The sequence below is a fragment of the Ochlerotatus camptorhynchus genome, unplaced genomic scaffold, assembly GCF_037179485.1.
Source record: "Ochlerotatus camptorhynchus isolate MF236.1 unplaced genomic scaffold, CSIRO-AGI_Acam_v1.1 ptg000724l, whole genome shotgun sequence".
In the NCBI taxonomy this organism is placed as follows: domain Eukaryota; kingdom Metazoa; phylum Arthropoda; class Insecta; order Diptera; family Culicidae; genus Ochlerotatus; species Ochlerotatus camptorhynchus.
In genome coordinates this window covers 141542-157500 of record NW_027041198.1, presented here as the reverse complement: position 1 = coordinate 157500, position 15959 = coordinate 141542, and the positions used below count along the sequence as shown (strand labels likewise).

General features: G+C 38.7%; 1 protein-coding gene and 1 pseudogene across 3 annotated transcripts in view; one reads left to right on the top strand and one right to left on the bottom strand.

The window, feature by feature from the left end:
• The window catches only part of LOC135714789 (phosphatidylinositol-binding clathrin assembly protein LAP-like), a 123783-nt gene that overhangs the window by 42089 nt on the left and 65735 nt on the right, over window positions 1-15959 (bottom strand). For 2 of the 3 annotated variants that reach the window (XM_065238158.1, XM_065238159.1), the window contains exons 6-7: window positions 15556-15672; window positions 13128-13269 (exon numbers count right to left, since the gene is read on the bottom strand). In XM_065238158.1, coding sequence (XP_065094230.1) covers window positions 13128-13269; window positions 15556-15672 — 259 coding nt within the window. Of the gene's footprint in view, window positions 1-13127; window positions 13363-15555; window positions 15673-15959 lie in introns of all 3 variants that reach the window. The other variant, XM_065238157.1, reaches the window with a different exon arrangement.
• Window positions 3001-13120, top strand: LOC135714790 (uncharacterized; annotated as a pseudogene).

Genomic DNA, 15959 nt, shown 5'->3' with positions numbered 1-15959 from the left:
TTAGTTTAGTGGGCAGAAATCACCATTGGAGAGCATACCATTGTTTCGAAGCGCGTGCTAAAGTATCTGGGAGTGATGATCGACGACCGGCTAAACTTTAATAGCCACATCAAATATGCTTGCGAGAAGGCGGCGAAGGTCAGCAACGCGGTAGGCAGAATCATTCCGAACAATTCTGGTCCAAGCAGCAGCAAGAGGCGCCTTCTGGCTAGCTGAAAACGAAACAGAACCAAAAAAAACACATACACAAACACACAGGGACAGCAAAATGGAGAAAAACGGCGAAAAAACTAAAAATAATAAAGAAAAAAAATTTAAATCAAATAAAAACGACGACGGCTGCACGTCGGACAAAGAAAACGGAGAAGCGAACGTGTTCGCAAGAAGTGGGAAGTTGCAGAGATCACCAGCGTCGAACCAGGTGGCCACAGCGAGTTCCAGTAGTAGCATGCTCCAAGTGGAACAGCATGGACCCCAAGGAGAGCAGCTAGGTGCGGTGCCATGCCAAATATTCACACCAAAATCCAGCACACCAAGAATTGCAGCTTGGGAGAACCAAAATTACGGAGGTTAGGAGGAAGATCGATGAACTCTATGTGTTCGTGAATAATAAGAACAACATACACAAGGAGTATAATGAGAGAGATAAGGATTAGTAATTTCCATTTAATTCCACTACCTCATTTGCTTATCCTTGACAGATACGCGTATTTCGTCTACAATGTGCAGACTTCCTCAGTGTCTTGTACTAATACTCGACACAAGGAGGTCAAGCTACTAGCGACGGTCAGCAAATCTGGCATAGCTGTGGCAGATCGGGAATTGCAAGAATGGAGAAGAAGAGTCGAAGCGGCCGAAAAGGCTCTGTTTGAGGCCAAGGAGAATGCAATACTAGCTGAAGCGCACGAAGAAAAAAAACACACAGACGCCGAAGTGATCAACGGATCCACGTACGGAGAAAAGAGATAGGGAAACGCCAGGAGACGAAGAGGACCCCTAAAAACATAAGGACGACTAATACGGGGACAAGGAGCAAGAAGATGGAGAAGACAGCGATTGGCGTAAAATCGAAAACCAGAAAGAGAAGGAAAAGGAGGAGAAGAAGAAAGAGGAGAAGAAGGAGGAGAAGAAGAAGGAGGAGAAGAAGAAGGAGGAGAAGAAGGAGGAGAAGAAGGAGGAGGAGAAGAAGAAGGAGAAGAAGAAGAAGGATAAGGAAAAGAAGAATGAAGAGGAAAAGAAGAAGAAGACTGAAGAGAGGAAGAAGGAAGTCAAGAAGAATAAAACCCCAGGCATCGTAGGGAGAGAAGAAAGGTCGAGAAGAAGTGCTCTGCAGAAAGGAGAACGAAAACGGCCATATGCCGGGAAGTTTCAGGTGCCCAGCTTACAAAAAGACGATAGCGGGCCAGGACCAAGCAGCAGCAAGAGGCGTCTTCTGGCTAGTGTATCGTCGTCGATACTGAGGTACGGAGGTCAAGCCTGGGATGCAGCGCTGAAAACGAAGAAGAACCAAAGAAAACTGAGCAGTACGTTGCGGCTCATGGCCATGCGAGTCGTGAGTGCGTACAGAATCATTTCGTCGGAAGCAGTATGCATTATCACCGGTATGATCACCCTGGCGGAGGACAGCGGGTGCTACAGGCGGAGAGAAGCCGGAAGAGAACGGAAAGTTGTGAGAGTGGAGTCATTGGCTAAGTGGCAGCAGGAGTGAAACACGACGGAGAACGGTAGGTGGACAAATAGACCAATACCGATTCTTTTTACCTGGGTGAACAGAAAACACGGAGAAGTCAACTTCCACCTAACGCAGTTCCTGTCTGGCCGCGGCTGCTTGAGGTAAAACCTTGGCAAGCCTCCGGATACGTACATTACGTATGTTACATTCCTGACTTACGCTAATCTGGCTCTGAACCTAGGGGCACGCAATAGCCTTTAACTTCAACGCAGGCAACGGCTGTAATTAAATTAATTCCATAAACTACTGCTTTAATTACATTAATTACACAATGTAGAACATTGACTATTTCTTAAGGTTCAATTTACTATGATGCATTTTCGATAAATTCAAATGCAGTTTTGAGATTTTCAGATTGCAAAAAGCTCGCGTCATTTTGTGTATAACAGCAAAAAGAGTAGAATGACGCGAGCTTTTTGGAATCTGAAATCATGCGTCGAAAAAAACTGCAATTGAATTTTTCAAAAATGCATCAAACTAAATTGAACCTTAACTCCATTAATTACAGTTGAAATTTCGTAATTAAAGTACATTAATTACATTTTCAATACTTTTAATTACATTAATTACGGATAAATAATTTTAATTATAGTCAGTACTACTTCTAAACGCATTAATTACTTTAAGTACTTTTGATTGCATTTTAACTTCAACGCACTGGTTCGTTGTATTGCGTGCCCCTCGCTCTGAACACGGCCCCCATGAAGGACCGTGTTAACCCTAGCATGGCCTCACTGCTTGCATAGAAAACCATGGGATCACGATAGGAGACTACATACAACGAGTGGAGATAGCGGCGCGCAGGGGGGACCCATCAGAATGGAGAAAATCAGAGAAAAAAACATAAATGAAAAAAATTAAAAAAAACCAAAAAAAAAGAAGGACGACGGCAAGACGCCAGACAGGCATGGAAAATCATTTGCATTCATTTACATTCATTTGCCTCTAACTTTATTCTTCAACAGCATTCCCCAAAATAATGTATGGAGCTTTTGTAGGTTTTGTTATTAGCTACAACTTTTGTAGACAAGTAAAATCCGTATCTCTTATGCATGACGCACCAGAGCAAACAGAAGCCACTACTGTTTTTCAGTGAATGTAGAAACAATTAATGCCCGCTCTAGTTTGTCATGCATAAGACATACGGATTCGACTTGCTAACAAAAGTTGTAGCTAATAACAAAACCTACATAAGTTCTCTACATCATTTTGCAGAATGCTGTTAATGAAAAAAGTTAGAGGCAAATGAATGTAAATGAATGTATGAAATGAATGCAAATGATTTTCCATGCCTGACGCCAGACAATGAAAACGGAGGAGCGAACGTGTTCGCAAGGAACAAGATTTTGCAGAGATCACCAGAGTTGAACCTGGGGGCCACTGCGAGTTCCAGCAGCAGCAGTAAGTCCCAAAGTGAGCAGCAAGGACCCCAAGGTTTCCAAGGAGAGCAGCATACGGTTCAGAAGTCGTGCAGTAGGAGGAGAGAGAACCGAAGGTGACGCTCTGGATGTTGGTGCGAAGGACAAAACGTCCTACGCAGCGCCCCTCCGGAAAGTGAGAGAGGATCCGGAGTTGAAACAATCAGACGAGGACGTGGTGAAAACCAGGCGAACCCAGAAAGGCGAGATGCTATTTGAGCTGAAAAGAGATCCTACGGTTAAGAGCGCAGCTTTTAAGGAGCTCGTCGAAAAATCTCTTGGCGGAACGGCGAACGTAAGAGCCTTATCCCAGGAGTCAGTGGTAGAGTGCAGGGATGTGGACGAGATCACAACAGAAGACGAGTTGAAAAGTGCGCTGAAGGTGCAATGCAACCTGGGAGACGTACCAATGGAAATTCGGTTGAGGAAGGCGTATAGTGGCACGCAGACGGCGTCGATACGACTTTCTTCGGACCCAGCTAACGAGCTGCTGAAGACAGGCCGAATCAAGGTTGAGTGGTCAGTGTGCCCGTTTAAAGCTATCCCTGGGGTGTCTAAGAAAATGTAGAGATGCTACAAATGCATGGGCTTCGGTCACCAGGCGAGAAACTGCAAAGATCCTGACAGATCTGATCTGTGCAGGCAATGTAGGGACACGTTGCAAAAGACTGTACAAAGCAACCAAGGTGCATGCTCTGCAAAAAGAAGGACGGAAACGGCCATGTGACGGGAAGTTTCAGGTGCCCAGAGTTCAAGAAGGCGTTGGTGGGCCAGCAATAATGGAGATAACGCAAATAAATCTCACTCATTGCAACACAGCACAGCAACTGTTGTGGCAGTCGACAACGCAAACAGAGTGCGACGTTGATATCATTGCAGAGACATACCGAGTCCCTCTGGATAATGGTAACTGGGTGACGGATACTACTTTGGGTGAAAACTACTTTGACCCGGCTTTGCCTACTTTTGGGTACCTGCAGTATTGTGCTAAGATGAGTGAATAGAACTTACTTTTGGGTACTTTTTTCTTAACGGGTATTAACAATTTGGGCTGAATCAGACATGATTTAGGGCTGCCGCAAAGCGGTCAAAGTTTGATTTTTTTCATTTGAAAAATATTCCGACCTATCGACAAGAGATACATGAAATTTCTGAAATCGAAATTTATTTCTTAATGCCAAGGATCTTGAAAATGCATAAACGTGGAGATCTAGTGTGCACTCGTATTTTTTTTTTGTCAAAATTCAACTTGATGATGATGGTCCCACCTCTTACCCCTAGAAAGGTTTGAGCTGGACGGCTTATCTTTAAGATAAGTAAATATAACACTTTAAACAGATTAGCAAACGAAAACGAATTGGTTACAGCTATGCCGCGGATACTACGGACACACTATGATCATGAGCATTATTTGTATGATAAACTCATGGTCACACTTGTATAGTTTTTGTATATTGCTCATAATTATTATACAAATAATGCGCATGCTTATAGTATGTCATACAAATGTATCGGTGGCTTAGTTGCTGCACAGCGATATAAATGTGAAAAAGCTAAGGCGTAATCCTCGCCTTTTTGTCCACATTACAAGCGATCAAGAGTGCATGAACAAAAAATAAGGCATCCTATTACACTAGCAATTAAGTTATATTATGATGCTATCATAACTTTCAGCAATGTCATGAATGCTCACGAACCCCCAACATTCAGCTAGAGAACTTACTACTAACTCAAGGCATCTTCGAAATAAGCTTCAAAGTTGCATTTTTTTGTCATGTGTTAAATGCAGTCTTCTATAATCTTTGTATTTTTTTTAACTACTACTATTGAATCAAACATCAAAATTCCATCATCACCGTCGTGGCAAACAAAATAGTTTTTGCAGTGCTGTAAAAATTATTAAAAAGTCGTTCGGACAACTATCCATACAAAATAATCCGTTAGAGATAACTACGTCAGGATTAATAATTTTGCAATCGATAAAAAAAATCTCTCTAGATAACTGTTTGAAAGACAGCTTTAACGTGTGAAATGCATTGTCTCTTAAATTCTTCTAGTGTTGTTTACAAGTTTAATGTGTCTAATCATCGCATTGTAAACATTTATTTCTTTAAAATACAATGAATTCTGTGAGCGGCACCGGTGGTGTAGTGGTAAGCGGCCTGGGTTCAATCCCAGTTGGCACCGCCGGGATTTTCTGAGGCATAACATCTCTGATCATGCCTTCCTTCAGAAGGGAAGTAAAGCCGTTGGTCCCCGGTTGATAAGTTGATAGGTGGATAGGTAGGCTCCAGGTGTGGGATCTGCTTCCCAGGCGTCGGTAGCATTGGTACTCAGTATGGAAAACAAGATCGACGGAAAACAAATCAAGGAGAAATCCCTTCGTGATCAGAGATGTTATGCCTCCAGTACATCCCGGCGGCGCCGACTGGGATTGAACCCAGGCCTGCTGGGGTGAGAGGTAATCACACTTACCACTACAGCACCGGCGCCGCTGATGAAGTTAATCTATTACATCTCAAAATCAAACGCATTATTTTATCCTGCAAGCGCTGTAATCTCAATAGTCTCATAATCAATTACCGTTCCGATTCAAATTTCGGACGATTCAAATTTCGGACACTTTCATTTTTAATTAAATATTACATCCAGTTAGAAACAAAGTAATAATGTTAGATGATCGTGGAGGGCACTAGTCAAAAAAATTTAAAATTTACAAGACATGTGGATCATATTCGACCGAGATAATCAACTTTTAAAAGTGTCCGAAATTCGAGTTTAAGTGTCCGAAATTTGAATCGGCACGGTACAACAGAGACGCTATCATTTACTCGATTCTGCGAAATTGCCATGAATTTAGATTTACTTGTATTCAATTTCAACTTCTCACACTTCAAACATCTAGTTACTTATAGAACGCAAATCTTCATTCAAGTGTGAGACGGCAACTTCTAAATCCTTAGTAGCAATGAATAACACAGTATCATCTGCAAAAAGATTGATGTCGCAAAATAGTACAACTCGTCGCAAGTTTACATATACATACATAATAAATAATAATTTCTGGAACTTAGAAAAAATTCAGAAGTCAAAAAAATTTCTTAATGCCAAATGACTTAAACATGCATGAAACGTCGAGATCTACACACTTAGAAAATATCTCCGACTTCGGTAATTTTTTTTACTGAAACTATTCGCTAACAGCAAAAATAACAATTCTTTCGGTAGTTTTATCAAATTTTACCGAAAAACCTTAAAAAATAGGCATAATGTTGTGGTAATCTTTTGCTTTACCGAAATTTGTCTAAAATTCACCGAAAATATTGTAAAACTTTTTAATTGCCGTACACTGTAATTTTTTAACCGAAATATTGTAAATTAGGACAACGTTTTACCGAACTATCCGTAACTCAGTTTTACCTTGTCAGCCATTTTTATTCTCATATTTCACGTCAACTGCTGCTTCGAGAAGTTCTTTTTTAAATAAAAGGAAAAAAACAGTGAAAAAACCATGGAAGCGGTATTTAATGATCTGCATCAGCTGGATGAACGTCTGGTACACATTTTCCGTAAGTAATACACTTGCATTTGTCTAAAAGTTCTTCCTTTAAGATTGCAATTAAATGTTTTCTGTGCGGGGCTGAAGTTCCAAATTACGTTTCCGGTTTGCAGCGTCACATCACTGAACATATCCGGAAAAATGAACTCAAGTGTATTTTGATTGCACTTTTAATCATTGCGGCTCCCGTTACGGAAGCTTGTATGCGCTTAAACGGCATATTTTAGAAAAACATCCAGCTTGCACTCGCCAAAAGTCTCAGAGCCAAGAACCTCAAATTCAAAACAATATGAATCATTCAATCTTGCCACCCGAATATACGACAGATGCAAACAATGAAGATTTGGATCCCAACATCTCGCTCAATGAAATTAAAAGGATAATTAACATCAGCATTTGCAAAATAACGTACGATGTTGGACTCCCACAGTCTCAAATATCCGAATTTACAAAAACGTGTGAAGCAGTTGTAAAGAATGTAACGGAGTACTTAGAGGCAACTACTCTGAAGTTTTTGAACTCCCAAAATTTGTTTCTCAATTCAGAACAAACTGTTTCCTTGCGTAACTTGTTTCAACTAAATCAACTGTTTGATCAGGTTAACACTTTTCAAAAACAGAAAAAGTTTCTGGATGAATTATCAGTATCAGCTCCGGTTTCAAGGGATATTTTGTTGAACCGTCGAGAAGAAGTTTGCCACATCAATTATTTGCCTAAAAAAATCCTGGTAAACGAAACTGCATCATATATCAGCCTGATAGATACTTTAAAGCTGATTTTTCGTTTAAGTATCTATCAAGATGACGTTGAACTTGGCAACGCTTTGAGCTCAAGAGCGGGGATTAATAAAGTTTCGAATTTTAGCTTCAAAATCCAGAATTTTCCAGAAAAGTGGAATAGCTCCACAAGGACGGTATTCCCACTAGTGCATTGCACGAGCATCGATGTGAAGAAAAACGGATATGCCAGAATCCTCGAACCATTGATTTCCGATTTAAAGGTACTAGAAGAAGGAATCGAAGTTTATTATGGAACCGAAAAATTTATGCTGAGAGCAGTTATGACCATATTTTGCGGTGATACGTTGGCAGTTCACGACGTCTTCGGCTTACTTAGCCCAAGTGCTAATTTATTTTGCAGAATATGCCAAATAACCAGAAAAAAATTTCATGAAGATCCATTTTCAGAGCATGCCCTCAAAGATAAAGACTGGTATGACCAACATCTTTCTTTGGTACAGAATGGATCAATAACTCCTAAAGAATGTGGGTTAAAATGTTCAGGATCTGTTTTTAACGATTTACAATATTTCCACATTACTGATAACTTTGCTCTGGATGGAATGCATGATTTAGCGGAAGGAGTAATTCCTCTGACGATCCAACTGGTTTTATATCATTATCACGAAGAGAAAAATTCAAACATTACTGCAAAATTCATCAACAATCGGATCAATACGTTTATGTATGGCTTCAACGATCGATGCAACAAACCATCTCCAAACTTCACCAATGAAATGATCTCGCACCCTACGAAGCACAAGTTAAGACAAACCTCAGCGCAGACACTTCTGTTTCTTCGCGCACTACCCTTTCTGATTTGCCAGGAAGTCCCAGAGGAATGTGAATACATGCAGCTAATAGGCCATTTGATCAATATTGTGAGAATAATAATGTCCCCCGTTGTATCAGATAATTTATTATGTCAGCTCGAAGAACATGTCAAATTTTTCGAACAAATATTTTATTCAAAATTTGACAAACGTATTAATAAGCTACACCATTTGCGACATTATACTACATGTATACGAAGCAGTATAATTGCCTCCAATTCGAACAGACCAATAAAATCGGAAAAACTCAAGCAGCTACTTGCAAAAATTTTAGAAATATTTGTTCAAGTCTTGGGAAAAGGCAATGTTTCCGAATGATAATTAACATTTTAGATAATCCTTTTTGTGATAAGTTGAACTATATTTCGGCAAAACTTGTAAAACGTGAAGAATGTCTCAGTTACCTTTATCTGGAAGAAGCTATTGAAATAGTTTTACTACCGAAAGCAGTGATCATTAATGGCATCCAGCTTCGAGCGAACCTAATTGTTGGGTTAAAAAAACATTCAAACCCATTATTTCCTTCTTATGCCATAATTCGTGAACTTGTGGTTGTTGAGAAACAAGTTTATGTTCTATTACGACACTGCTCTACAACATGGTACAACGAGTTCTTTCAAGCTTATGAAGTCGATGTCACAAGTAATGATGAACTTGTATGTATAGAAAACTGCTTCATACACACGACGTACTCATTTTGGTCAACAACACAAGACTCCAAGAAATACATTTCGAGACGGTTTTATAACCAAGATTACTAGGTAGATTGTTGAGCCTTTTCATTCCTTATTACGGCAACAATATTGTAGGTCTAATCGTCTAATTAATTATCTTTTCCAGAAAAAGAAGAAATCGACGATTTGGAGATATTTCTGGCATTGAACGAGCGCGATTTTGCCAGAATGAGCATGACAACGAAAATGATCAAAATAATTGAAAAAATTCAAACGCAGCACAAGTGTAATGAGACTAACCTTACTCACGATATTATTGAAGATGTTTCCACGGTTTCCACCGAGGAAGTTTATCAAGTTGAAGCGATTATTGATCCAAACGATCCTTATCACGGCATTAACCTCGAACAGGTAAGCTCTTATTTGACCTTGGAATGATGATGATACAAACGTAATCTTTGAACAGATCATAAACATCGACCGGATTTTTGAAAGAACTCCAAATGGAGCTGCTATTCAAGAACTATTGCGAGAAGAGACATGCATCAACGAAAAGGTTTACAAGCTCATATCGAATATACTCTGCGAATGTTTAAAATCACTATACGGATGGTGAGTTTGCATTGTTCTCTGTACTTTTTATCCAACAAAGATGAATTCACTTTATTTTATTTTTTTTATAGCCGACCGACAAACTTCCATAAAAATCAAATCGCTGCCTCACTCGTCAAAACCTATCCTATCCTGGCGGCCTCTAATTGTGACGTTCCGCAGGTGAACACTGCACTGGTTTTGGCTGCATATCAACATTTTCATGCATACATTTATTTTAGGCACTTTGGTTCCATGCACATGCTCGCGGAATAAATCGACATGCTGGTCGAATTCACTATCGCATGGAATATTTGGCGAGGAAATCAGACGAACGAGTTATCAAACGGCGTCGGATTGAGCAACCAAAGGTTAATCATCAGGAAGAGAATGCTTCTGCAGTCGAAGAGCCTTGCCTTCAAGATATCAAATTGCTGGTAGACCTGAAAATCTGTTTATTTCGGGTTAGTTGGAAATTTATTTTTCTTACGTTTTTTTTCATCAGATTCAGGAGTTGAAATTTATTGTCCCAAATCGAGCAAACAAGTTCCGTGTGGTGGAGTTATGGAAAGCGACATTCAACGATCGTGAAGCTTCTCGTTCTGAAGACGGCGAAAACACATTCAGCAACTATTTGAAAGACTTTCCGGTATTAACTGCTTACAATGGAGAACTGGTAAGAATATAGTCATCTTTTAAAGGCACAGCTAGTTTGGATGTCACTGTTTCTGTTGACGTTTCCTTCTCATACCGTTTCCCAGAGTTACGTTGCTTACTGCATCGCTTGCTTCTTGAGATGCTGCCTAATCTAGATGAACATTTCAGAAGGTCTTATCTGCATTGATCGATTCTCTGCATTGACTTTTCTCTTTCGTTAATAAATCAGCTGCAAAAGAGAATCAAAAGAGAAAGTCGATGAAGAGAACCGATCAACGTAGATAGGACTTTTTGAAATGTTTATCTAGAAATGCTTCGTAACATTTAAAAAGGCCCTATCTATGTTGATCGATTATCTAAATCGACTTTCTCGGAGCAACAACACAAAAAATGCATTTATAGATGTACATTTCGTAAGGTCCTATCTGAGTTGATCGATTTTCTTCATCGTTCCAGCTGTAAAAACAAAGGTGATGAACTAGCCAATCTGTTAAAAATCACCAAAACAAAGAAAAGAAAAAAGCTGCAAAAACATTCCCTATTGTGATTTATGTGTTGGACACTAGATAAGAGCCTCCTTTTATCAAAATATGCGGCAAATATAGCACGAAATCTGTTTGCTGTTGTTATCAAAAGAGAAAGTCGATGAAAAGATTCGATCAATGCAGATAGGGCCTATTGAAATGTTCATCCAAATTTGCAGTCACGTTATTCGCAAAAGAGAAATCGATGAAGAGAACCGATCAACGATGATTGGTCCCTTTTTTCTTTCATCTTAAATCTTTAAGGCATCTTAATAATATAATAAGCACCAGTCAATAGGCAATCACAATTACAACAGTGATGTAAAACTTTAACCATTTCAGCTTACAGATAAGCCTGGATTACGCCAAAATCAAACCTGAATCAACATCTTTCTGTGAATATTGGGAACCAATCGAACTCGCAGTTTTGGAGCACCATTCGGATCAGTTCAAAGAAATACAAAATGGTAAGAAATTATCTCGGAAATTAATTAACAACGTTAGAAAATATTCAATAGCTTGAAACAATCAATTTATTTACAGATTTCGTTCGAGCGTTGTCGATAATTCGGTCGAAAAATCCGTCAAGAGGATCAAAGCGAAAGCAAGATACTACAAGTAAGAATAACATGAAGAATAACCCGCTATCGGGCATCATAGAGTGGATACAGGTAAACAAATTGAAAATCTAAACAAAAATTAAAATAAATCTTAATATAATTAATTCAGATGGACGATGACCCTCCGCAAACTGCATCGATGATTCCTGTTTTGTACGTAAGAGGAGAGCCGTTGAAAAACAGCGAAGATTGCGTTATTCGCTGAAGCGAATGGTCCATTCCGGTTCTGGCAGAATTGAAACTTGCGTTCAACATACTTCTTGAGACATTTACTGTGCTCAATGTCCAACCAGCTCCAACTGACAGGCAGTTTTTTCTTTTTCTTCGCGGGGCTGTTTTGCATACTGCTACTCTGAGCACCACGGGAGCTAAATTTTTGCATTCTCTTTAATCATTTATCCAACGATTTTCTACATTTTCACCTGTTTCTGAATGAATGAATTTACAAAAAAAAATGTATCCCAAATAACGAAAACGCATCCAATACAAAACAAAATTAAATACATTAATTCAAACTCATAATTACGTGTTTTGTTTAATTTTATTGAGAACCCAATTTTATTCCCACGGGCTTTTGAAATTAACAATATGTTCGGTAATTTAGTTTTACAATTAGTTCAGTAAACTTTACCGATCTTTTCGTATCATTTTGACAGCTGATTTTCAATCAGAATTACGGACAGTTCGGTAATTCTAAAATTTACCGAAAACATTACCGACCGCTCAGCGGTTGAGATTTCGGTAACATAATTACCGAAGTCGGAGATATTTTCTAAGTGTGTAGTGTTGATTCAAAGTTTTAAGTTACGAAAATCAATTTTCTTAAGCCATTATCAATTTTCAAGAGCTATGCCGAAAAATCAAAGCCCAAGAAAGTTAGAAAACAGGTATTTTTACAGATAACACGTTATCTCGACGTTTCATGCATTCATAAGTCATTTGGTATAAAAAAAAATCGATTTTCGAATGGTTTGTGCGAGTAAGTTAGTCTTTCTCAGAGGCGTTTCTCAAACGCAAAGAAGATGTATTGCCTATGTACAGCTGTGATCGATAAAATAGCAGTCAATACCGATTTTCATACAAAATGGTCAATTGAGCTGAAACGTTCGCCAAAGAACTACAAATATGTTTAATGAGAGAGAGAAGGATTAGTATTTTCCATTTAATTTCACTACTTTATTTGCTTATCCTTGACAGATACGCGTATTTCGTCTACAATGTGCAGACTTCTTCAGTGTCTTGTACTAATACTCGACTAAGACGCCCACATTCATCAGGATACAAATATGTTCAATTTTACGATTACAAATATTAAATTTTTGGAAGCACCTGCCGGAAAGTGAGACACCAGGTAAAATTGTTCAAACAAAGCACAGAATTATGATGTGGCAACTAAAATTCAGGGGAAACATGTCAGAAGGGTATAACTCGAAACGTAAACAATGACGTTGAACGTCGATTTCTCTTGAATGACTACACTAGCTCATAGAACAAACATTTTTCTGTCAGATGATTTAGTTAGTTTGAGTGGGTATGTAGTCATTCGTAAGAAACTGACGATCCAAGTCATTATTTATATTTCGAGTTAGACCCTTCTGACATGTTTCCCCTAAATTACTGACCACGAGCTTTTTAGTGTTGAATATCACATCTACATCCCGTCTCGATATTTGTAGATAGAAGGTATGGTCTGGCTGTGTGTGGTTTTAAAACTCGACATTATCGATCATCGTCACTTACTTGATCTGCGGTGACGATCCTTTGTTTATGGATAAACTTTCTGCTAGCGATGCCAGTGAGCTATCGAGATCTCCTGTGAGTACTTTTCCTGGTTGCTGAACTGTTGACAATGGCTGAGCTGTTGACAATGTCGCATTGCTACCTAGAATTGCGGTTGGTTGTGAAGAAACATTTACGGCTGCTTGAACTTGACCCATATTTCCAGGTTTTAGTACGTCACCCAACGCGTCGAATCCTACATGAGCCCGTTTATTTTTTTAGGATTCGCATGTGCATGTGTAAATGTGTTTGTGTTCCATAACCGTACGGGTTATTTTGTGAAAATGTGCAATTTTGTTTTAATGTTCGATGTTTTCATCGCCAAATTATTGTTTAGTAACGTTTGGTTTGTGTATTGTATCAATCAACGGATCATAAAGATAAACAAAAAAAAAAATTGTTAGACACATCTTTAACTATATATGCGGTAAAAAATAAACAAGCAATAAACAAGTCTACACTGAAAAGCCTGAATTTATAAAGAGACGACATGTCAAAATTGGAACAATCGATTATCTGTCAAAGTCATAAGAAAAGTCATTCCAATCGAGCAGAAGACCTGTCAAATGGATAAGATGTCGCCTCTTTATAAATTCAGGCTCTTTAGTCTACACGAGCCAAGCATGACGATAAGTTAGATTAGTAATGTTAAATGTATAAATAAATAGATATAACCGAAGACAACATATCAAGATGACTGACAACTCTCCCGTTTGGGTTGATGCATATATTATGTCACGCTCTAATGGAGGAGAGGGGGTCTAAGATTTTGTGACAAGCAAGGGTGGAAAGGAAAGGGTGAACCAGTAAACGCCCTCCTCCAAAACGAAAAAAGTGACGTGAAAGCGGCACTAGTGTTGAGGAGAAAACTTAGAAGATTGCCTGAGAGGCGGTGGATATGTTTTCCGCTAGTTTGGACCCTGGAAATAACATGGGAGGGAAGATCAGCAAGCACCGATGCGGCTAGCTGATCAGTGCTTAGGGCCCATACATTAATTATGTCATGCTAAATCGAGGAGAAATTTACTCCCCCCCCCCCTAGTAACGTTTTTCTTATACCTAATGCATTGCTTGTCACAAAATCTTAGACCACACCCCCCCCCCCTCCCCCCCTACCCCGAGCGTGACATAATACATGCATCAACTCTTATTACTTGTTATGCTGATGATGATGATAAAGGTGGTGGCAGCAGCGTTCATGGTGACCGAAGATCCGTTGAATTTATGAGCTGAGAGCGTCCCGAGCAAAGGCTGATATCAAATGGAAATCTAAATAGGATGTTGTGATTTTGCTTATAATGAATCCTCAGGTTGTTGTCGTTTTGGTCGTTTTAACGGTTAAAATATCAAAATTGAGAGCAAAAAAATCTTCCTGTGACATCACATTGAAAACTGTCATTTTCAGTTGTTGTTGATTTTATCCTTATAGAGTGCTCGGATCCGTCGAGAAAAGTGTCTCGATTATTAGTGAGTGAGCTAAGCCGTATCATCAAAATGGTGGTGTACACAAAAAAAAACTTTTCCGGTATATGTGAACAACAAATCACGAAAGCATGAACTGCTAGTTCGTTTGAATTCATGACTTAGTTCCCATAAACGTGATCGAGTAAATAACATTTTCAATTATACAAATCAACATTGCCAACAAATGAGGGATTGCCTTCTCTGTCCGATAATGGTGTTACTTTGCGTTATTTAAACATCGTTTGCTAGAAATCGGCGAAAGGAGTGACAAAAGTCTATTACCGATAATAGAGTCCGACCTGTATCATTATAACGAGAGTGCCTGTAAGTAGAGTGACGACATGTCAAAATTGGAACAGCCGATTATCTGTCAATGGCTTGGGGAGCGTTATTCCAATCAATCAGAAGTTCTGTAAAATGTATGAGATGTCGTGTCATATTAATATCAGTTAATAATTACAAAAACTGTTTATTACGAATGGCAAATTAATGGCAGTAACATTCGATGGGGATTGTCTTTTATATCCATGGTGGTGTCACTTTGCCTGATTGGATGGTCATTTGCAACAAATCGGTGATGGAAGCATGAGTTGATAATCGAGTCCGACATATATTATAAAATGTAAAGCAATTACACCCAATTTAACGAAAGAATTAAAAAAACATTTAGTGTGGTTGGTTGATACAAAGAAAACTAAACTAAAATGTTAAAATTGTTAATATATGAATAAGAAACGCCACTACTTCGTACTACGTTTCGCTTCGTCATAAAATTAGTTACTCAGCGTTACAGCGCAAATTTGCATTAATTTATAATTAGAATTATTAATAACACCTATAACGGAAATAAGTTCCATAATGCGAAATAACACGAAACCCTATGAGTAAATGAATGAAAATTATGATACAGAATCAAACTTCTTACCAACAGATTCGGTGGCACCAAAAACTGATGAAAAGTTGCTATCAGATACAAAAGTGTTACTGTTACTTGATGGTGCAGCTACCACTGACGATATAACACCAGGGGTTCCATTGAATCCTATAAATAAACAAAGCAAACAAACATATTAACACGCAGTAAATACTCTGTACAGTATTGCGCATTTCACACCAAACTGTTCTAATAAACGCGTTTGCACTTATTAAACAGTGTGATAAAATTGTGAGTTTCTATCTAATCGTCTTGGTGTCTTCGGTGCACTTATTTCTTATGATGCAAGTAATAAGTGCTCCGCAGATGCTATACCGATTTGACAAAAACGTGTACTTTTATCACACTTTTTTGCATTTTTTGGGCAATCCAGTTTAAGATGCATTCAGCAATAA